This window comes from Panulirus ornatus, chromosome 39 (assembly GCF_036320965.1).
Source record: "Panulirus ornatus isolate Po-2019 chromosome 39, ASM3632096v1, whole genome shotgun sequence".
Classification (NCBI taxonomy): Eukaryota; Metazoa; Arthropoda; class Malacostraca; order Decapoda; family Palinuridae; genus Panulirus; species Panulirus ornatus.
In genome coordinates this window covers 7298366-7322760 of record NC_092262.1, presented here as the reverse complement: position 1 = coordinate 7322760, position 24395 = coordinate 7298366, and the positions used below count along the sequence as shown (strand labels likewise).

General features: G+C 39.8%; 1 protein-coding gene across 2 annotated transcripts in view; it reads right to left on the bottom strand.

Annotated features, from left to right (window-relative positions):
* Nucleotides 1-223: 223 nt before the first annotated feature.
* The window catches only part of ttv (exostosin glycosyltransferase 1 ttv), a 355264-nt gene continuing 331092 nt past the window's right edge, over nucleotides 224-24395 (bottom strand). For both annotated transcript variants that reach the window (XM_071684917.1, XM_071684916.1), the window contains exons 2-8: nucleotides 18132-18333; nucleotides 14272-14391; nucleotides 13966-14117; nucleotides 9897-10002; nucleotides 5407-5679; nucleotides 4755-5002; nucleotides 224-3024 (exon numbers count right to left, since the gene is read on the bottom strand). In XM_071684917.1, the coding sequence (XP_071541018.1) occupies nucleotides 2844-3024; nucleotides 4755-5002; nucleotides 5407-5679; nucleotides 9897-10002; nucleotides 13966-14117; nucleotides 14272-14391; nucleotides 18132-18333 (1282 nt within the window). In that variant the 3' untranslated portion in view covers nucleotides 224-2843. The remainder of the gene's footprint in view (nucleotides 3025-4754; nucleotides 5003-5406; nucleotides 5680-9896; nucleotides 10003-13965; nucleotides 14118-14271; nucleotides 14392-18131; nucleotides 18334-24395) is intronic.

Sequence of the window (24395 nt, the reverse complement as noted above, 5' to 3'; positions counted from 1 at the left end):
TTTATTATACTTGATTGCCTTTTCCCACATCAGCGAGGTATTGTCAGAAAACACACATTTATATACATATATATATATATACATATATATATACATATATATATATACATATGACATTATCCCTGGGGATAGGGGAGAGAGAGTACTTCCCACGTATTCCCTGCGTGTCGTAGAAGGCGACTAAAAGGGAAGGGAGCGGGGGGCTGGAAATCCTTCCCTCTCGTTTTTTTTAATTTTCCAAAAGAAGGAACAGAGAAGGGGGTCAGGTGAGGATATTCCCTCTAAGGCCCAGTCCTCTGTTCTTAATGCTACCTCGCTAATGCAGGAAATGGCGAATAGTATGGAAGAAGATATACATATGACATTGAATTTTTTTTTTTTTTTTTTTTACTACTATTCACCATTTCCCGCATTAGTGAGGTAGTGTGTGTATACGGGTGGATGGGCCATTTGTCCATTTCCTGGAGCTACCTTGTTGACACAGGAAACGGTGATCAAATAGAATAATAGTTTAAGAAAAAATAAACTTTCAAATACACATTTACTATTTCCCTCAGTAGCGAGGTAGCATTAAGAACAGAGGACTGAGCCTTAAAGGGAATGTCCTGCATGGGTATATTGCAGAATTCTCATGATTATTCTGATAAGCCTGAGCCAAACCTATTCCTAAATCTGCTTTCTATATCCTATCAACAATCTTTGATATTTTAATAACCACACCCCTTTCTATTAATCTTGAATTTCCTCATTTCTAGGATAGAGAATATTTTCTTATATCAAAGGGGTTAAAAAATATGTGCCCAGCTGCTCTTTGTCAAAGGTAGGTTAACTGGTTACTTAGTAGGATAAACAGGCATCTTAACCATTTCATCCATAACTGGTAGGGTCAAGTAATTTACATAATACTTCTGTGTTTCTGGAAGTGCATTAGTGAAGTGCAAGTGAAAATATCAGCTCTTCTGAGGGAGTCCTTGAGGGTCCATGAACCTAACTCATTTTCTCATGTGGGTTCAACTTCAGTTAATGTTTAAGTAAATGTGACAGTTTTCAGGAACAGAATCATAATGTTAAGCAAGGACCTGCTATATATCAACCAATGGCATCTAATTACATTAAACACTGTTCACCCAATAACTGTGCAAGTTAACTCCACTCCTAAAAACTTCAAGAGAAATATGAGAAGTGCCAACTGTATGACAAACCCACACATCCTACGACATGCTATATGAAATTTTCAAGAATGACTGTACAAAGTTAAAACTGTAGCATAATTTACAATCAAATACCCTCAATCAAATCATTTATACAAATTACATTCATGCTGCCATTCATATGGCTATATACATAGAGAAGCACCACTATAATTTTGGACAAGAAATGAGTATTTAGTACACAAAACTGTGTTTCAGGAAGTTCTCTGACTTCTTGTACAGCATTGGATTTTTGAATTACATTCAGAAGTCTCTCCATGAACTTTCTACATATTACACAAAACTCCAATATTGCAAGATTGTCTATTCATACTAAGCTAGGATTATGTAATCAATGTTTTCTCCAGACACCTGAGATAGCACGAATTCAAAATGTCAAATTTTTGTATCTGCATCAACGTAGCTTCATATACATCATCAGAACACACACACTACTGAATAACGATCTAGGGCTTGTGATGATGTACTCATGTCCAAGAAAACTTGACATATTAAATTATGTGTGAACAGATTTAAACTGTTAGCTTTTAAATAAAGTATAATAGCATTTTATGTCACTTAAGAGATCAGAACAGAGTGTGTGTACTGCAGTACTGGACTCCAACTTATCTCCTACATCCAGCCCTTAATCTATGAGTTTACAGGAACTTTGGAATGACTGCAGTAAAACAGCAACTCACAACACTCCCACACCATAAATGTTAATTTGGTTTGGTGTTGGACAGGGAACAACATTGGCTTTAAAGTTTAATAGTGAGGAAGAGGGTCTCTGGAAGCCACCCAGAAAGTATAAGGAATACTACCATCTTTCACCAAACCATATATCATTCTACTCTAGTTCCTCATCAGGGGACTACAATATAAAAAGAATCTTTGAGCATAACTTCCTGACTGAGGGAAAACTTAAATAAGCTACGACTGCCTTATAAACATACACAGCTATAACAAATGGCACCATAAATAATGACTTGCTTCACCCATCATTTGGGACATATTGGAACACCTCTTGCACACTGAACTACATTTGTAGACTTGTACAATTTGATCAACACATGATTCTAAAGCATATGCAATTTCAATACCAATTCATGGGAAATGCTTGAAAATCCCTATACTGTCCCCAAATGATGAATCAATTCTATGTAAACCAGTATTTTCTTTTGTATAAAACAATATATTTTACACATACAAGTATATCTCACATTTGATATATTCTATACTATTGATAGTTGCAGACGAATTTGCAATTACATCCAAAATTAATTGGACTATGACTCTTTTAAAGAGCAAATTAATTTTATGATGCACCAGTTATTTTATGAACTGGTATCAATAATTTTCTTAATGGGAAAATAATGAAATGCACAAAAAATTTATGTATTAAGTCACTTGTGAACTATAAATTCATGGAAACTTAGTTTAGAACTTATGCACAAAGCAAAGACAATATGAAGTAAAGGCCCAGTTTAACTGCTGTCTGTTTGTTGTCGGTATGAATGATGATGAAGGCAATCTAAGATTTGTCTATTTTACTTATATTCCCATGAAATACCCTTAATGTGAAAATAACTCCGTTAAAACAAAATAACCACCAAAAACTAATTGCTTATTAAACCTAAAAGTAAGCTGTCGTTAGCTACCTATCTTTTCAATCTGCCGATATTTTTTCCTCTGCATTGATACTTTATCTTTAAAAAGCACAGGGTCTAGGCGAAGGTTAGAATGCCGGAGAGGCATGTGACCCATCAGCGAGACAAATGTGTTTAAGCACACACTCCGCTGGTGGAAATGACTGGGGTCTGTCCATATCCACCTGAAATACAAAAAGGCAAAATACTGGTGAAACTTAATTATACATAGCTTCAACTCTTGCAAAAAAATTACTCATTACCAACTGACAACATAAGTATTTCAGACATTCATTTCCTTTCACAGAGACTAATATGGAATGGGCAAAACACAAACTCAGGTAAAAGAAAAAATTATAGAAAATAAAGCTGACATTAGTCAGGGCTCCACAGGTGCTTGTAAACCAGACTCCTGAAGAAAGGTTATGTGAAGAGTGGAAGAGAAATACACAGACATTTGAGAGAAAAAGGAAGTATCTTAACAGCCAGTAGTAAGTAGCTGGTAGGCAGCCAATGACCAGGCTGGTATGTTACCAGTACTACCCTCCTGGGTATCAGGAAGGTTAGTGATATTTGCTTAATGAGCCAGCACTTTAGTTGTCTTTTCTCTCTGCCTCACTAATATATGGACTACTGGCATTCTGTCCACAAACATACAATCCCTCCTTTTCATATGTAACAATTGACAACACTTAATTCATGCAGCTCATACTTTGTAACTCTAGATTTTCCTGCGGTGAGCATTATGCACTAACCCTACCTTTTGGCAAAATGGCATGAGCAATAGGTAGTAGTAAGGGGTAGGAACATTTAGGCAGAAGCACTAGGTAAAAATATTATACAGAAGTAGTCTTTAGGAACATTAGGTAAAGCCTCTGCAAACACTGCACTAGACTTGCCCTCTGCCAGTGGCCTGTTAAGGGTGAGGCACTACAGGCGTAGGAGCATTACTGGAGTTCTTTAGTTAGAGATTCTGTTGCCATGGCCACCCCTCTGAGAGGGTTCCAATCATAACAAGTGTCTGAGATATAGATAGACAGACCTTAACAGCCAATCCTTAAGTGGCTAGATTCAACACAAACTGAGGGAAGCTGTGGCTAAATGTGTGTCAGTTTCAAAACTTTGGGGAGGGAAACATGAAGACCACAAGAGCAAAGGCTAAAATAATATCCATAGAAAAGAGAGAAAGTAGCAACACTGCAATATGGAAAGGGAAGATTGAAGAGAGTTAATGCCAGTTGAATTATCGAGATGGAAGGCTTTTGATACCATAATGAGCCATCCAAAATGTGTGAGCAGTATTCCACACTTGGGCGACTAAAACCCTTGTCAATTGACATGAAATACCTGGTCATAAGAAACACAATCATGAAATGTATACAAACATCACTCCCAGTTTTTGGGAAGCATACTCTGTAATGCTGAATATATGGGATTTAAAAGTCAGAGTGGAGGACATTTATTTAATTATGTTTTTATCTATGACATAATTGAAAGGACTTACGTGTTGGAAGTGGAAGGAACTAGGAAAAGGGTAAAACTGAGAAGCTGGAAGATTGGAGTGAAAGAAACATTAAAAGTTTGGGACCTGAACATGCAGAAAGGTGTGACAGAGGGATAGAGGGCAACATTTTGTCAAAGGAATAATCCCGGGCACATGAAGCAGCCAGAGTAGTACTGCAAGAGAAATTTACAAAAATGTTCCTCTACATATGCACAAACAGGAGGAAAGAATCAGCCAACCTACAATCTGTACATACTTAATGCCTAACATCATTCAAATCTTTAATATCAAGTACTATGTAGCTTATATTATATCTACATTAGATGCACATAAAATTACTTCTTTTAGAATTCAGTAACTGTACGAGACTAATATAAATTCCTATTAGTACAACAAACAACATGTGCATACCTTGCTTCTGAAACATTATCCTTATACTGTTTACGCTGGGTGAGCTTGATGGGCGGTCGTCTTGTGATAGCAGAAACCAAAAAGTTCATGAGAATATCATCACAGTTTGAGGTTGTTTTTACAGTGGAAAGAAGGCCTGATGGAGACTGGTAGGTGTACACGTGCTGCCAGTAGCGGTGATACACAGCAGCACCCGTCAACACTAAAGAATACGAATTGGTCCACCTGCTGGTGTAACTCCATCCCGACTGCAAACAATTCATCTAATTACTATATACGCACTGTACAGCAAGGAGTTGTTAGCACACACTCTTAATCTTAACTAAGAATGCAGAGAAAAATCATATTGATTTAATGTCTTAAAAGCCTGCAACCTAAACCATGTCATTTACACAAAGTAGCAACTTCATTTCTCAAACTCCATCCCTACTACGATATGCCATAGACCTATCTTTCATTCTAGAACCCTTCCATGCACCTCTCATCACCTCATCCACTATACTATTTAGTTTGGGAATACCATATGATTTAGACAACAAAGCATACAATATTCTCATGCTATGTCTAAACACAGCCTGAGAATATTGTATGTTTAGCAAAACAGTGAAACTCAGTAAACATCTTATAATATCCTGTATTAATGCAGTCCTACCTTAGAATCATCCCAATGATGTGATCGAGCTGGGTACCCAACAATTCGGTCAGGGAATGTTCGCCATACAGTGAAGGCAAAATCAAGTTCATCTGTTGTAAGTGATACATCTTCATCTAGGGAGAACACAGCATCAGTGGTAACTAGCGAATGTGGGTGATGCCGGGCAGAGATAGAATTATCAGTAGCCACCACAATATGTACTGGAATGCTACCTCCTGGAAGACGACTCTCTGTGGGTGCCACTTGATTGCTGGTCCATACCACTACAATCTGTCAAGTGTTTGATTAATAATGACACTATTCTACTCAAAATAATTTCTGTAGTCAAGAAATATACACTTTCTTTAAAATGAAAAAACATCAATTCAATTTCAAATATGGCATTAAAATCTTTATGTTATACTTGTAGGAAAAGAAATCATGTAAACTTAAAACTGCAAGAAAACACTTTTAAACCTTCATTACTATATACTTTTGAGTACTGTAAAGCACAATAGCTGGATCAGAACTTTGTACCAGTCCTCTCTTCCTCATCTCAACTTATGCCTTATCAAGTATTCTTTAACCTGCATTCAAAGCAATTTACACATGTTGAATGTTTGTTTGGCAGTCCATTTCAATATGGACCACTGGAAGCTTATCATCAATGCTTGAAATATTTGCTTAAAAATGGCAAGTTTGTATTGATGTCAACTAAAAATAACAGTCATGCTTTACATCCACAGTGACATTACATGTCCCAACATTCCTGCTTCCTGTAACTATTTCACACCATTCTAACATTTCTCTCATGCACCATTCTCAAAAACTTTTAAAAACATTTATCTATTTTCTAATTAGTGTTTTTTTATGAAATACATATCCCTTTTCTAAATCGATAATCCTTTTTATGCATACTTGCTTTTCACATCTTATACCGAGATAGTGTATGGAACAAATGAACAATGTTGTCATTGGCACACATCCACTCTGGCTGTCACAGACCAAAACCAGAACCTATCACCCACAGCCAATCTAAGCAGCTTATTCTACAATTTATCTTGAATTTGTTATATACAACTATGTTGTATGGCTGCGAGGCATGGGATATAAATAGGGTTGTGCGGAGGAGGGTAGATGTGTTGGAAATGAAATGTTTGAGGACAATATGTGGAGTGAGGTGGTTTGATCAAGTAAGAAATGAAAGGGTAAGAGAGATATGTGGTAATAAAAACAGTGTGGTTGAGAGAGCAGAAGAGGGTGCTGAAATGGTTTGGATATAGGGAGAGAATGAGTGAGGAAAGATTGACAAAGAGGATATGTGTCAGAGGGAAGAAGCAGCAGCAGACCAAATTGGAGGTGGAAAGATGGGTGTGAAAAAGATTTTGAGTGATTGGGGCCTGAACATACAGGAGTGTGAAAGGCGTACAAGGAATAGAGTGAAGTGGAACGATGTGGTATACCGGGGTCAATGGGCTGTCAATGGCTTGAACCAGGGAATGTGAAGCATCTGGGGTAAACCATGGAAAGCATCTGTGGGGCCTGGATGTGGAAAGGGAATTGTGGTTTCAGAGCATTACAAGACAGCTAGAGACAGAGGGTGAACAAATGTGACCATTTTTGTCTGTTCCTGGTGCTGCTTAGCTGAAGGAAGGAAGGAAGGAGTGGGGTTAATGCTATTTCGTGTGTGGCGGGGTGGTGACGGGAATGGATGAAGGCAGCAAGTATGGAAATGTACATGTGTATATATGTATAAGTATCTAAACATTAAAATGTATATGTATGTATACGTGTGTATGTGGGCATTTACGTATATACATGTGTATGTGTTGGGCCATTCTGTCTGTTTCCTTGCGCTACCTTGCTAACACAGGAGATGGCAGTTAAGTATAATAAATACAAATAAATGTTACATACCATGGTTCAGCCCACTAGCAACATGTTGCCCCCACATACAGGAATGGTTCTTTTCATTCTATTTACTGCATACCTTTCATCCTCCTAAATGTTCAGGCCCCATTACCCTAAATTGTCCTTCACTTTTTTTTTTCCATTTGTTCACTTATCCCACCTGTATGCCCAAACTATTTGAGCTCACCTAAATTGGCCCTCTAATCAGACTCCACTTAATGCATGTACCTTATTCCAACTCTTGTTCAATCCTCATAAAATCAAACCTCCTTACATCACGTGTCAACATTAGGTGCTTCATTTCCAACACATCCAATCTCCTCCATAATTCTACAAAAATTGTACGAAATTACTTCCTATCTGCAACTTTTACCACAACCTGTCAAGAGAAAATCTAATCCAGATCTGCCTTCTCTTCTCATATCCACCAAGAATTCTTCACCTTCAGGGGATTCACAGTCCTTTAAACATTATCATTCACAATTTTACCACATACTCCACCCACAATGCTCACAAGACTTATTCCTTAAACTTGTAACTATTCATCCTCTCTTTACCTTTATGCTCTACATCAAAGCCATCATTCAGTTAAAAGGAATATGATCACTTTTCTATATTGTCATACAAACTTTCCAAATCCTTTCAAGAACTAATTCTCCTCAACTTACCTCACCAGTCTAGCTATTTCCATATATTTTCCAATTTTATTTCATTTGAAATGTCTGCCTCTCCTAAACTTATTCTTATCACTTTTACATGACTGCTACATTTGGGACTTGAACCTATGCACCTGATCCCAGGTGGCCAGTGAATGCATTGTGATCAGCAATGCCAACCATTACACCACAGAGGTCCATGGTTTACTTTGACCAATATGCTATCCCACCCCTCATTCTTTTTCTTAGGCTGAAGCAACACAAGCAACTGTGGCACTAATCAAAGCCATACTGTTAATGCTGTCAGCAAGTTAGTGCTACGAAACAAAGAAAGGCCATGTACACTCACTCATTCTCTTGCTGTCATGTGTAATGCACCAAAACCACAGCTCCTTACTCGCATCCATGCCCTATAGACCTTTTCATGGTTTACCCCGGACGTTTCACATGCCCTGGTTCTGTTCATTGACAGCATGTCGACCCCAGTATACCATCACTAATTCACTATTTCAAGCATGCCTTTCACCCTTCAGCATGCTTAAACCCCAATTGCTCAAAATCTTTTTCACTCAACCCTTCCCTCTCCACTTTGGTCATAGTTCTTGTTCTTTCCACAATCAGGAATGCTAACCACTACACAGAAGCCCAACGACATGACCTTGCCCTTAATATCCTTCACTGATCAAATTCACTATGTAACATGCATGGCCATCACCCTCATGAATGTTCAGGCCAATAACCAAAAAGTCTTATTCATTCCATCCTACCATATTCTCCTTGGTCAACTTCTACCCTCTCCACTTCAGACATATCAATCTTTCAGTCTTTCTTTGCTCATCCTCTCCATATGTCCAAAGCATCTTAGCATACCCTGGTAAACACTCACAAGCACACCTCTTTCTTATGCAAACAACCTACCTCCCAACTTGCATCATCCTCCAAGGCAATTAATTTCCAGCACATCCACCATCTTCCTTTCTTTAGCATTCACAGCCTTAGACACAACTACACATCACTGTTAGATATACCATAGCCTTAGACACATCGACCTTTGCCCTAACAAAAAACTGACCTCTCCTTCTACATGGTACTTGCTGCATTTAGGGCCTAAGCCTTTTCCCTTATGCTTCACTCCAAACCCCATGGTTCCATCTGTTGCCACATACACTCCCTAAGTACCTAAGGCACTCCATTTGTACAGCCTTACACTTAAACCATCCAGTCTAAATATCCAGCTGTACCTCATTACCTACATTTCTTTATCACATTTACTCTCCACTTTCTTTACATATAAACACAAACTTAAACCCTCAACCATAATTTTCTTTTTCAATGGGCAGTTTTTTACTTCTTGGAAACATGCACAGCAAGACTTTCCACTTGATAAATGAGAAAGTAGCTAATTCCATAACACCTTTGTTCTGTATTTGACAAAATCAGAAAAGTCATCTCTTCCCAATTAGCCTGGTTTCCCATTCTCTAATCAGTATTATTTTTGCTTTAAATTTCATTTATTCAAATGTTTCATCTGTGAGAACTTACAAATTCAAATGCCAAAATTAACCTAGATTCAACTATTTCTTTGAATTCATAAAGGTTGGTATTGAATTTCTATCTATATCTCTGATGCCCATTTCCTCAAGGAACTCTCATCAAGGGGTGGCCACAGAAAACAGTCTCCACTTATCCCTGTCCTTACATGCCTCCCTCGCATACACCATACCAAACATTCTTCCCGTTTCATTCCAGTATCCCTCCACCCCATTTTAACTGTACTACCACTCTCTCTCTACATAGCTAAATACATTATGCAAGACTATGTACATGAACTGCCACAACAATAAGACAAACAAAATTCTAAAGGTTAACAATAAACAATATGGATGTCAAAATATCATGCCACAGGCTAACTTTAATATCGAACAATTTCTAAATACTCACCCTTTCAACATACTTGCTACGAGCAATATTCTTGACCAGCTTATACAGAGGAGTGGTGTGCACGGGGTTGCTCCCACCATGACTGACAGATATCACAGCTGTATACCTAAACAAGAAAATTATGATCTAAAATGACTTCCCTACATGCAGGAAACAGCAATCGAGTATAATAAATATAATGTGGCCTTTTGTGTCTGTTCTCCTGGCGCTACCTACCTCGTTGAAGCAGGGTGTAGCTATGCCGTGTCCTGTGGGGTGGAGTAGCGCCAGGAATGGATGAAGGCAAGCAAGTATAAATGTTAATGTGTATATATGTATTTATCTGTGTATGCATGTATATGTGCCATTCTTCGTCTGTTTCCTGGCGCTACCTCACTAACGCAGGAAACGGCAATCAAGTATAATAATAATAATTTCATCTGCTGCAATACCATCCAAACCCACCACCTTGCCGGCTTTCATCTTCCACAAAGCTTTCACTACCTCTTCTCTGTTTACCAAACCATTCTCCTCGACTCTCGCACTTCACACACCACCCCGATCAAAACAACCCATATCTGCCACTATCGTCAAACACATTCAACAAATCTTCAAAATACTCACTCCATCTCCTTACTTCATCAATACTTGTTATTACCTCCCCATTTGCCCCTTCACAGATGTTTCTATTTGTTCACTTGTCTTACACACATTATTTACCTCCTTCCAAAACATCTTTTTATTCTAAAATTTAATGATACTAAATCACCCAAACTCTCTTTTTCACCTCTTGCACCTTTCTCTTGACCTCCTGCTGCTTTCTTTTATACATCTCCCAGTCATTTGCACTACTTCCCTGCAAAAAATTGCCCAAACACCTCTTTCTTCTCTTTCACTAACAACCATACATCTTCATTCCACCACCCTTTCTAATCTGCCCACATCTCGCCTTTCTTCTCATGCTACATGCATCTTTTGCACAAGCCATCACTGCTTCCCTAAATACATCCCATTCCTCCCCCACTCCCCTCATGTCATTTGCTCTCACCTTTTGCAATTCTACAATCAATCACTACTGGTACCTCCTCACACAATTCTCCTTTCCAAGCTCACTTAATCTCACCGCTCTCTTCTCCCAACATTTTCTCTTCTTTTCTGAACACCTCTACAAATCTTCATCTTCGCCTCTACAAGATAGTGATCAGACATCCCCCATCTACCCCTCTCAGCACATTCACATCCAAAAGTCTCCCTAACACACCTATCAATTAACAAATAATCCAATAATGCTCTTTGACCATGCCTCTTTTTAAACCATGTATTCACAATCACCAGTCCTTTTTCAGCACACAAATCTACAGCTCTTCATTTCCATTTACAACACTGAACACCCCATGCACACCAATCATACTCTCAACTGTCACATTATTCACCTTCGCATTCAAATCACCCATCACTATAACCCGGTCTCCTGCATCAAAGCTGCTAACACACACTCAGCTGCTCTCAAAACACTTGCCTCTCATGACCTTTCTTCTGATGACCAGGCGCATAGGCACCAATAATCACCCATCTCTCTCCATCCACTTTCAGTCTTACCCACATCAATCTAGAATTTACTTTGTTACACTATCACATACTCCAACTCCTGCTTCAGGAGTAGTGCTACTCTTTCCCTTGGAATTAATTAAAAAGGAGTGACTGTGTTGTTGATTGGTTGGTTGGTAAGGATATCCAATGTATGTATGGATCATGGTGAAGTGCCTGTGGACTAGCGGAATGCAAGCATAGTGCCACTGTACAAAGGCAAAGGGGATAAAGGAGTGTGTTCAAATTAAGGAGGCATAAGTCTGTTGAGTATTCCTGGGAAATTTTATGGGAGGGTATTCACTGATAGGGTGAAGGCATATACAGAGCATCAGATTGGGGAAGAGCAGTGTGGTGTCAGAAGTGATAAGAGGATGTGTGTATCTGGTGTTTGCTTTGAAGAATGTGAGAAATACTTGGAAAAACCGATGGATATGTATGTAGCATTTATGGATCTGGAGAAGGCATATGATAGGGTTGATAAGAGATACTTTGTGGAAGGTTTTAAGAGTATATGGTGTGGGAGGCAAGTTGCTAGAAGCTGTGAAAAGTTTTTACTAAGGATGTGAGGTATGTGTAAAAGTAGGAAGGGAAGAAAGCGATTGGTTCCCAATGAATATCGGTTTGCGGCAGGGATGTGTGACATCTCCATGGACGTTTAATTTCTTTATGGATGGGGTGGTTCGGGAGGTGAATGCAAGAGTTTTGGAGAGACGAGCAAGTATGCAGTCTGTTGTGGATAAGAGGGCTTGGAAAGAGAGTCAATTGTTGTTCACTGATGATACAGCGCTTGTAGCCGATTCAGTTGGGAAACTACAGAGGTTGATGACAGTTTGGTAAAGTGTGTGAAAAGAGAAAGTTGAGAGTAAATGTGAATAAGAACAAGGTTTATTAGGTTCTGTAGAGTGAAAAGGACAATTTAATTGGGAGGTAAGTTTGAATGGAGAAAAACTTAAGTGAAGTGTTTTAGATATCTGGGAGTGGATTTAGCAGTGGATGGAACCATAGAAGCAGAAGTAAGTCATATGGCGTGTGTGTGTGTTTATGTGTGGGTGGGGGGTGAAGGTTCTGGGAGAGAAAGAATGTGCGGAAGGCAAGAACATTATCTCGGAGAGCAAAATGGGTATGTTTGAAGGAATAGTAGTTCCAACAAAGTTAAATGGTTGCGAGGGATGGGCTATACAAAGGGTTGTGTGGAGGAGGGTTGATGTGTTGGAAATAAAATGTTTGAGGACAATATGTGGTGCAAGGTGGTTTGATCGAGTAAGTAACGTAAGGGTAAGAGAGAAGTGTGGTAATAAAAAGACTCTTGAGAGAGCAGAAGAGGGCGTGTTGAAATGGTTTGGACACATGGAGAGAACAAGTGAGGAAAATTGACAAAGAAGATATGCGTGTCAGAGGTGGAGGGAACAAGGAGAAGCGGGAGACCAAATTGGAGGTGGAATGGAGAGAAAAAGATTTTGAGCGATCGGGGCCTGAACATACAGGAGGGTGAAAGGCATGCAAGGAATAGAATGAATTGGAATGATGTGGTATACAAGGGTTGACGTGCTTTCAATGGATTGAACCAGGGCATGTGAAACATCTGGGGTAAACCATGGAAAGGTCTGTGGGGCCTGGATGTGGATTGGCATCTGTGATTTTGGTGCATTACACATAACGGCTAGAGACTGGGTGTGAACGAATGCGGCCTTTTTGTCATTTCCTGGCACTACCTCGCTGGGTGTGAGTGTGTGTGTGTGTGTTGCTATTTCCTGTGTGGCGGGGTGGCGATGGGAATGGATGATGGCAAGCAAGTATGAGTATGTACATGTGTATACAAGTATATCTCTGTATATGTATATGTATGTATATGGGCATTATGTATACATGTGTATATATACACATATATAATAAATAATATATATTTTCATACACATCCGCCATTTCCCACATGAGTGAAGTAGCATTAAGAACAGAGGAATGAGCCTTAGAGGGAATATCCTCACTTGGCCCCCTTCTGTTCCTTTTTTTGGGGGGGGGGAAAAATCTATACATTAATCCAATATACTATCTTTAACAAACACTGGGCAACTGGAAAGATTTTTCACAATTACTTTACAAAGTGGTATGTTTCAGCAAAATTGCAACATTCAAAAGTGAAAAAAAAATTTTACTTAAAATATGGGGGTCCACCACAAACAAACCATCTTCATCAAAAGCAGGGTAATGATTTTTTCAAACATTTCACCTGCTGCTCAACTAATATATTTCAGCAAAATTTAAAAAAAATCAATAGAGAAAGAAAATCTTACAAAAGAGAACTATAAAAAGAAAAATATATGTGGATACCTATGATAGGTTCAGATGAGCTTGGCAGGAAGTCAAAAGAGGAACGAGATGAAAGAGTACCGAGAAGGACTCTGGATATGCAACCCATCATCTGTAACTATTGAGGTGCATGCCCAGTTGTAAAAATGCACAAATGTCATTTAGTGATAACTGGAAATGTAATGAACCATACCTTGTGCAAGAAGTCATACCAAGTGATGTTAAATAGAAGGGAAAATGAGGTAAGTAGTCCGAGAAAGAATAGTTGATGGCCAGAGCTCCCGGGCTGGAGTTCCAAACAGACAGAGGTCGTGCTCTGTGTCTTCTCACTCTGTCTGCAACAATCTGCAAGAGTTTAAAGTCATATTAAACCCTTCAGCGATTCATCGAGTTCACAGAATCAACATTTATGCATAACAGTTTATATGAATATATTCTTGTTAATGTTATATTAATACAGCAAGAAACTACTTTCTCACTTTATGGAAAAAATTCTCACCTCCAGGGTAGAATGAACAATCTTTTGAATGGAAGAAAAATACTGATTCCACATGAGTTGTGTCTGCTGTCTCATCTGCAACATCTGTGAAGCATTTATTGACCGAACTATGTCTGGCACCTGCAAAAATCAGATACAGCTGATCAATATGATAAACGAGTCACATAGGTCAAGTATCTAGGCTGTGAAAATTAGTTATTTGAGAGGAGCATGTGGTATGACTAGACAGAATGAAGAAATTAATGAGGGGTGTATGGGCTTTGATATGACAAGGAATGCAAAGGGAATGAACTGTAGAGTGATAAGAGTGGGTGAAACGTAACACTGAGGTAGTCTGGGCATGTGAAAAGAATGGAAGAACTTTTACAAGGAGAGTGCACGATAGTGCAATTAAGTGATTGGTGAAAAAGGAAGACCACCTGTGACATGGGGAAATAAGAGTGGAAGAATACTGGAAGGGGGAGGGGGATGGAGAGGGGGAGAAAGAGAGAATGTGTGGAATGTGGAATGGTGCATGCATGGGAGGTAAGTAAGGTCAGGGATAAGCGGAGACTCTTTGCTGTGGCAACCCCTTTGATGGGAATTCCTAGAGTGAACAGGCATAAGAGATATAGATAAATATGCAGAAGCACATAATGAAGTGTAATATCAAATTTAATGAGTAACATGGTTTTGAATTCCTGGTCATTTTCTATGATAAATACAAAGACTGGCTTCCTTACCCCTTATCATAAATATATACTGTCCTTACTTGACAGAGTCGAGTCGAAAGTGGTCCGACTTAACTCTCCCGGGCTAATCTGAAAACGTGATCCGCTTGCCCTGTGCCACAATGTTGGTTTACTTTTCGTCTTCAATAGGTATAACTCTGGTTTTTTTTTTCTTGAGAGCTGGCTGCTACTGGGCCCCCATCACTGGCTAGATCACACAATACTCAGCAAGCTGCTGAATCGCATGATTAACGTGTGGCCATTGGCAATTCAAAGGTGGGCCATTTTGATATCGGTTTCTTTCTCTACACCCCAAAGCTTTGGAACCCTCTACCCTCTCAAGTCTTCCCCAATAATTATGACCTGATACATTTTAAGAGACGTTCTTCACTTCACCCAAAATTCATAAATACTTTCTCCTGTCTGTTCTTTTTCCCTTTCATTAACCTCTCTATATATCAATTAAGGCCAAGCCATGACGTGGACTTTTGTACACGAGTGGAACCTCCAACGGGGGTAGGGGGATACATCACTCACTAGTTCCAAATCTATCGCCTTAAAAGTTTTTCTTCCATAATCTATTGCCTTAAGTTTTTCTTTCATAATCTAAGTTGAACATTGATTGTATAGGGAAAATCTAAAAGAGGAAAACCAACGAAAATATAAGGGTGAAGCATGTTAAGAGGTCAATTATAAACTAATTGTGTTGAGCTTGAAATCTTTAGTCTACATATCTACATCTGCAATGTATAGCAAAAGTTCAATCACACAACCTTGATGGCATCTACAAAAAGATGGATAACTGGAAAAGCTGGATATCTTGAGTCTTAATAATACTGAGGATAAAACTAAACAAATATGCACTACTAGATTGTATGTACAATCACCAGAAAAAATAATGAAGTTCCTCAAGCAGGTGTTGGTGAGGTGGACCATTTCATAGTGTCCTGATACCCATATCAAACTCACCAAGTAGTCTAGCTGTAAACTTTTTATAATGTGCTTTACATAGGAATGTAAGTTTTCTATGGAATATCTAATATCATATGCTTCCAATCTTGTCAAAAGTATGATATTCAGACTTAACACAATCAGTAGTTATCAGATCTTTACAAATCCTGACAGTTGGAATTTTTGATAACTGGACTTTCACCATACTTCGAATTGTTATACTACTGTAGGTATTAGTAGATTTAATTTGCACATTCTACCTGGTCTCAATCCAGAATGGAATTATACTTGTCTGGAGGTTCGGGACTTGGCCTTATATTTTCCTTGTGTATGTAATACTGTTTTCTAAAGAGTGCAGTTTCAGATTTTCTGATCCGATTTACACCACAAGGGAATTTTGGATGTTTACTAGTTTTAAAATTTCTTCGATTATATATATTATCATGCCAGCACGCACCAGTCTACCAGCCAGAAATGATCAAGCATCTTTGTTATTAAAAATACCCAACTATCATAATTTCTGCAGATTGTCTTTCATTGCTGTGCTCTACAAAGGTGACTTTACGTTACATCTACATTTCTTGATATATGATGCGTCTTCATTTACCATATATTCTCGTGTATAGTCAGATTCTCTAAGGCCAAATTTTTAGGCAAAAAATTGAAGGTAGACATATACATGGTTAATTGTTTTACTAGGTTGAAATCAGTGTATGATGGGAAGGGATAGGAGCAACCTTTAGCTTGACATGAAAAATATTTCAAAGTTACTGCCAGTAAATAAAGGACAGTAAAATATGTACCACCAATTAGTAATGAGAAGCTGTGCAGTACCTTCAGCAGATGAAGCTTACCAACTTACAGTAAGCTAACTTACCTTATAACATGCTTTCAGTAGTTTATGTTGAAGTTCTAAACTCAGGCTAACTTATATACATGGTATCACAGTACCCATTGATCTACAAAAAGAAAAAAAATACCGGTAATAAAACCTTTTCGATATTTCACACTTAACTTATGAAATTCAATAACCTTTGTCAAGTTCTTGTGTAAGAGGCTGTGATATTCTCGTTCTCCATACCTCGGTACAAAAATCATTTCCTAAATCTTGTGCACCAACCATGGCTCGCTTAAAAATCTGTGATGCCTCATTTCTCTGCTAGTTCTACGGCAAAAATTCGAACTGATCCTCAGGAAACACCATATCCAGTCAGTCTGTTTTCACCGACATGCTTTGCCACTTCAACTTCCAACTGTGGACACTTTTTACAATTTCCTCTGTTAGCACATTTGTTTTACGGCATACGCTTAAGCTTTCTTTCTTCAGTCTCAACTTTTTTTTTTTTTTTTTTGGATACCTTAAATGCTGCACAGTTGTTAGTCTGTTCTGCATATTCGGAGCCTGAACTTAGCTGTGAACTTGTTTCTTCTTGAATCCATGCTGACGAGAATATGGGTCAAGCATGTTTGTGTCTTTTTTGGCGGGAGAGCCACGCACATACCCGTCCCGGCATTTGTTTGGTGTCGTGCATTTTGAAAAATGAATACTTGTAAATTTAAAGTATCCTAATGTTGCATTATACACAAACTTGTCATATTTCTGGAAAATAAGAAACAAGAGTATACACAATTCCTACGTACGGTAATATTTTAAGGCAGCTTAGAAAGAACAGATGCAAAGTATATCTTAACTGTTCCTGAATGAATATATTCTTAATAAAAATTATGAAAACAAGGCTTTACCAAACCTTCTGATGTTCAAAAGATGTTACAATTTTTTTTTTTAATTTTTGGTTAAAATAGTTATATTACAATGACATTCTATTCATACTGTGTGATATAATACATTCACGGAAATTTAGTATTTTTGCTGAACTGATGACCGTATTACAGTGGAGAGTGGGATCAAATCTTGAAATCAATTGACTTTCGCTTTCTTTAATTCAAAAAATATTAGTTAATCGCTTTTCGAATGAGTTTCATTGAAAAAAATTGTAATACAATAATATTCTACCTGACGAATATAAACTTGAATGGAAGCATACATTATTTTTGCTGAAACTACCCGCGTTTCAGCGTAAAGTGCCGTAATAAGTGGTAAACAATTTGCCTTCGGCGCTCGGTGTTTCAGGCTCAGCGACCCCTCACTTAAGAGGACTTACCTTCACACACAGTTGCAATACAGAAATGTGAGCTCACCTGGAGCAGAAGCCTCTCATCTGCTTGTATGGTCGACTGGCTCCAGTCTATGACCTCACTGAAGGGAAGCTCCCAGCCATTGGCCAGCAGCACTGGAATACATCCTGCCTGCAGTACTTCAAGGAAACGGAAGGACCCAAGGCGTCGACCACGGGGGACTAGACAGAAGGTTGAATTCCGCATCAGGACCTCATAGTCGTACCTGAAATATACCTTATATATTACCATCTAATCTATAGACCGTATAGTTTTACGAGAGTGATACAGCAACCACATGCATAAAATGTTAATTGGTTAATCACCTATCCAGAGACTATAATTTCGAAACATGGCATATAGTTGTCCCACTACTTCATCTTACCTTAACTTATGGTCTTCCTAAATAGTGACTTATTTTTCTAATATTACAACTTGGAGCCCCACTGTCTTCGTTACAGAACCAATGATAACCAATAAAAGCCATAATTTATGTTCAAAAATATGTTATACACCTAAGGTGAAGCTGCCACACAAGAGGCTTGGTTTGCTGGGAAATTTAGTCCCTAACAAAAACGGGAGAATTTCCATACAAAAATATCTTTTTACGTAGATTCACTGAATACTTTAAAGGTATATAATCAGAGAATATCCCCTCCTTAGGACAAGGAGTCCACGTAAACTTCAAGAAAACCAGAAATACGCTTAAAGAAATATCTTTCAAGTGACTAAAACATAAGCTATGAAATTCTCAAATAATCTTACCTGCGATTCTCTTCTCTTCAACCTCATGCAACTCCCTTCCTCCACGTACATAAATACCCCTGATCCTCACTTCGCCGTGAATAAAGACTGGCACTACATACTTAAACATCACACTTGGTTTGGCTTAAAACAATTCTCCAATCCCGTGACTAATTCTCACCAAGGTGGACACCGCACCTCTGTCACCGGTGGAGGCAGAAACACAAATGAACTGCGCATGACAAGTAGCCAATAACAAAGCGGCGCGCGCCGCTCCCGGCCACAGGTGAAACTGTCACGTGAGCAAACTGGCTGTGCAGCAATTCGTCAGACGCCTTAATGAATAGGTAGTCTAATTACGCGCAAGGCAGGAACAAAACTGTGACCTGATCAAATTACAAGCATTCAACGCTATACTAAAGAAGTCACTGATATTTTTCAAGATTACAGTTACTACTTAGCATGATAATAGAGCCGTCAAAAAAAAAAAAAAAATCATTGGCTAACGCGGTGAACCAACGAGTCTGACAGACTGAAGCAAAACTATTCCGTTTCCTGGACGGTCCTTTACCAAACTCCCTTACTTCGCCCCGATTTGGCACCCAATGTATGATGAACTAAAGCTTGAAGTAATAGTAACACACAAGACCACCTTGAAAATGACGATACTACAGGAGTAACACGTTATGGCTTTATTTCTTTATTCTTGAGTCAATAAAACTCACCATTCTCGAGTTTGAATGGACATGTGCATAAATATCAACTAAAAATATCAATTTACGTATCTTGCATTATGAATTATGAAATTCCTCTTACAGGAAATTCTGAGGGGTCGAACAGACGCCCATTGTATACAAATCATATGCACATTAATCGTCACTTCTGTACATTTGCCCCAATACTGACAACAATTCCTTTGAAAAAAAAATGTTTCTCTCTCTCTCTCTCTCTCTCTCTCTCTCTCTCTCTCTCTCTCTCTCTCTCTCTCTCTCTCTCTCTCTCTCGTTAACCTGATCAACGCACTTAAATGTTCACAATCATCTTCCCCTCGAAAATATAAAATCATACTTTTGACACGAACTGCTTTTGTCTGCTTTCTAACCCCTTTCAGAACACGAAGCCATTCGTAATAGCGATCAGCACAATGACCGGCAGAGCCATATAGGTGTTGGGGCATTAGAAACGACTGCGCCTGGCACACCAAAACGGTTATAATACCTGCATCTACTGATGTAGCCAATCTATTCACTGTCAATAAAGAATCTAACTGATTCTGAATGGCTATTCAAGTATATTTAATGTCTTGATCGATGCATGTATTGTGGAAACAGCTCTAAACACTGAACAAGCTATAGCTTACAAATCCTCCCTGTTATATTCTTATTGTACCAATGTACGTTAAAACAGTGTTCTTTACGTAAGTATTTATGATTATGAACTTGTATTAACGGTGCATTTGTATACCTTTTCAATTAGTTTAGTTTGGAAATAATTCCAGTTAAAATAATGCAATTCTGCACTTAATATTCAAAATTTTCAAGTTCGGTAATAGAGAGTATAAAAATTGCGAAAACTGGCAAGTGTGAGCGGGAACATGCAAGAGTCTAAACTGTTACTAGTCCCTTGCGCTCCACATTGACAGCTCAACCGTGTTACTGCCCCAGACGCATGTTTATTCTATTTACGGTTTTAACAAATTTTTTCGTACATACTTGACACTTTAATGTGTGTCTGAGAGGAGAAAAAACATGCAACTTTTAAACAAACGAGAATCTTTTAAGAGTTAGAGGAAGAGTCATAAATTATGTACCGTTGTAACTCGCATTTGCCTGACCATGTCTAAGCCAGAGAGCAGCGCTCCCAAGCAATGACTGAATCTTACTGCCGGTGCTTTAAAGAGCCCTTGTTGGTCTGTGAGGACAATAATTATTCTAGAGATGGGCTGCAGTCCAGCTTGCCTCACCCTCTCTCACAACGGTGGATCATTTTTCGCCACCATACGTTGCAGCGTCATGTGACTACAGTATAAAATTTCCCTCTTCATCAAATTCTTGTAAACAACACACACAACTTTTCAAACGAGAAAATCAGACCGATGCATTCCTTGTCCTCGTAAAGTAAACCTTTTGTTTCCACGGTGAATAATGATGAATATATAAAAAATAGCAACAACAGGCAACGACAATATGAACGTTACTGTTGCCCACGGCTGGGCATAAGAATAACAAATATTACTTTGGCAGCCAACACGCTGCTGAACATCAACCAAAAGGTCAGTTGCATAATGATAGTATTATGTACCTCATATGATGACCTACTACATCCAGCGGCACAAGTCTACGCCCCTTCGTCGTCTCTATATTAATGAGTTCAGTCGAAAACCACTGACACTACGCGTACAGTCAGTCGGTCAGCCTGGCGAGGCCTGGTGGTGCAAGTCGTCACTGATAATGACGGTGATTTGAAGCGATTCCCCTCAGTGTTGGGACACCCAGAACCCAGACCACATACGTCGTAGCTGCAGAGAAGACCGAATCTTCTGGACGCGCTAACCAGCGTCTACGAGAAAGTAGCCAACCGCTCGTGGCTTCTGACGAGTAATTAGCCGTCATAAAGCCGGCGAGGAGCGTTCAATCTGTAATCATGGCACCTTCAGGAAGGTTTCATAACCCGAGTACAATATCGGGGGTAACACTTCTCATTCTCATGGAGCCCATCACTTCCTCTTCTCTACTACTGAGCGTAGCGCAGCCCTGAAGTTGCAAGTACGCAAGGAGAAGGGGGCCTGGCTTTATATACTAGGGAGTCCTGTTGTTCCCAAGGATCTCTTTGTAGACGCTCTGCAACCCAGGGTTGCGTTACTTCCGGTAGCAGGGAAACGTGGAGACTACTTTTGGGGGCGAGTTGTTCGATGAGACTGTAATATCCCGTCTTTCACTTGCAGGGTAACCTGCGGAGTCTGATAACATCTGTATATATATTGCGAGAGGTCACAGTGGTGCGCGTGATCTAGTATATGCAACAACAGAAAACGATAAGTTCACAAGTGCACTTTCGTGTAATGATCACATTGTCAAGGGAGATACAAGAATGAGACAGAAACCCGATAAGACTTCAAAACAGTCATATCAATCCACCATTCTCCAGCAGAGCAGCAGGCTTTGACACAGCTTCACCTGCTCGCGTCCTCTCTTTACTGTTAAGCCCGGTGTCGCCGCACCATTTTAGGCACAAAATATCATACTACCGCAACACTGCGTCACTACTTTACTCTCGATAACATAGGCTCAAATTTCCTCTTCTGTACTTAAATCACCAGAGCACAGATCATGCAATCTCGCGGCTTCAGTCTTACAAATATTTTCATCTCAGATGCTTCATCTGTTGTCTAATATTACTCACTTACCGCATGTTTCCGTGCATGAGACATAAGCATCATGATGGACACACAGCGATACAACTCGCATCTACTCGTAGCATCTGCACCTTTATCCCCAGCGCGGTAACAACCCGGGTTAGTGTTGTCTTCACGCGATCACAATGACGATTTTTCTCCGACGCACGATGATGAAGTCCATCAAATCATCATCCAATCCCGCAAAAGATAATCCAGTTCACCTAAATCGTTACTAAATAGCAGGCGCTCGTCAAACCACAACTACCTCAATCAAAAGTAAATTGTGTCGTAATAGAATTCGCAGAAACCCATTTAGAAAAAAAAAAAAAATATCACACGAGGTATGAGCGCTCCCCGCTGCCTGAAGACATCCCCCCCGGGGGCAACGTTCCTCCTATTCTTCGTAAGAACTGGAAGCACTTCACTTTCCTCGTTTCTGTGGTATTCTGCACATTATGCCGGGCATCAGTCCAGCCACTTTCGTCATCAATAACATCTAAGGCGTAAATTTACGGACCTGACTCCAGCCTCAATGAATTTAAAACTGAACCTGACTCTAGCCTCACTGAATTTAAAAATGAACCTGACTCCAGACTCACTGAATTTAAAACTGAACCTGACTCCAGACTCACTGAATTTAAAACTGAACCTGACTCCAGCCTCACTGAATTTAAAACCGTGACAAATATTACCGAGGTAAAATGTACGAAGGTCATGTACAGTGTATCACTTAAGAGCCACATTAACTGGTTACTATCAAAATCAACCAGGCTATCGAAGAGCGTAATTAATACTGGTTGGCCTGACAAAATTATGCATGAGTAAAATTCCATACACGAGCTGTAAAGAAAGTAATTTACTTTTCAAAATAATTCCAATGAAAGGAGCATCGCCACGCGCCCACTGCTGGAACAACCCTAGCATCAGGAATGAAGAGGCTGTCCACCTCAGCCGCAGCCAGTCCCGCCAATAAACAAGACCAAACGATCGACACATCTACTGGTCAAGTTCATGTGGTGGCTGCCGGGCCGGGCTGGGCTATGATGAGCAGGTAGCCTCGCCGGCCGCCACCCTAACACACGACGGGGTCGGTGCGTCCTCGAAGACCGACTTGAACTTACGTTACGGCCGGGAAGATGATCAGACACCCGACTTTAACCATCGCTAAGGTTTAATTAAGGAGAGCAAACGCCGAAAACGAGATCTACGAATACCAACAGATCAAGAGGCTTTTAATTAGCAGAGCAACCTTTTTTTTTTTTTTTTTTTCCTGAAAAAGTCGTCTGGTCTCTGCGAGTGGTCTCCAAGCTGGCGGTCAAGATCACCTTCGTCCGGGATGGCAGGTGTGGTGGTGGCCTGGGTGGGGGTACATAACGTTCGTCGGGTCCGAACCAATGGCGGCTCGGGTCCACGCAACACACACACACACACACACACACACACATCGTCATGTCGTCCATCCGTAACAATTCGTCTTACCGAATCAAAAATTTAGTCAATGTTATTCAATAACACTTGAAGTTATCAAAATATTTCCTTTCTATCGATCTGTGGTACCGGACTCCACCAGCATGAGGCTTGCACAGCAAGGATATATCAGTCAGTTGAAACAGATTACACACATTCTCTTCAAAGTACCCCCTTCAAAAGGAGTCCAGGCTGTCCCTGCTGCAGGGTAGGGCAACTGGTCCAGCATGAGGCACGGCGAGCGACGACAGCTGACCCGGGGGTAGCGGACCAGCCAAGCCTCTTTGGTTGCCATATGACTGGCGGACGCACACTCCCACACACTATATTTATCAGTCGTTCCCATACCGTCCCTTCCCGGGCGTCTCCCCGTGTTCAGTTCCTCCCATTAACCCCACTGCGACTTCCCTCCTCCCCCACTGGCGGAGCTGGTTCGCTCGACCACATCTATCAAAAAAGTTCGGATCGGGTCCTTTATAACGTCATTACACTAGGGGAGCGCCCGTCCCCGCCGGCTAACCTCGGGGAGGTGTACTGCCGGCCGCTCCTGCGTCTCGACGAAAGGTGAGTGATTATGTTGCTGACTCGGAGGGAGTTTTACACTCGTGAGAATCCCCGTCTCTTAACCTTGTCTACATGTACCATGTCTCTATTCCTATGTGCACACACACACACACACA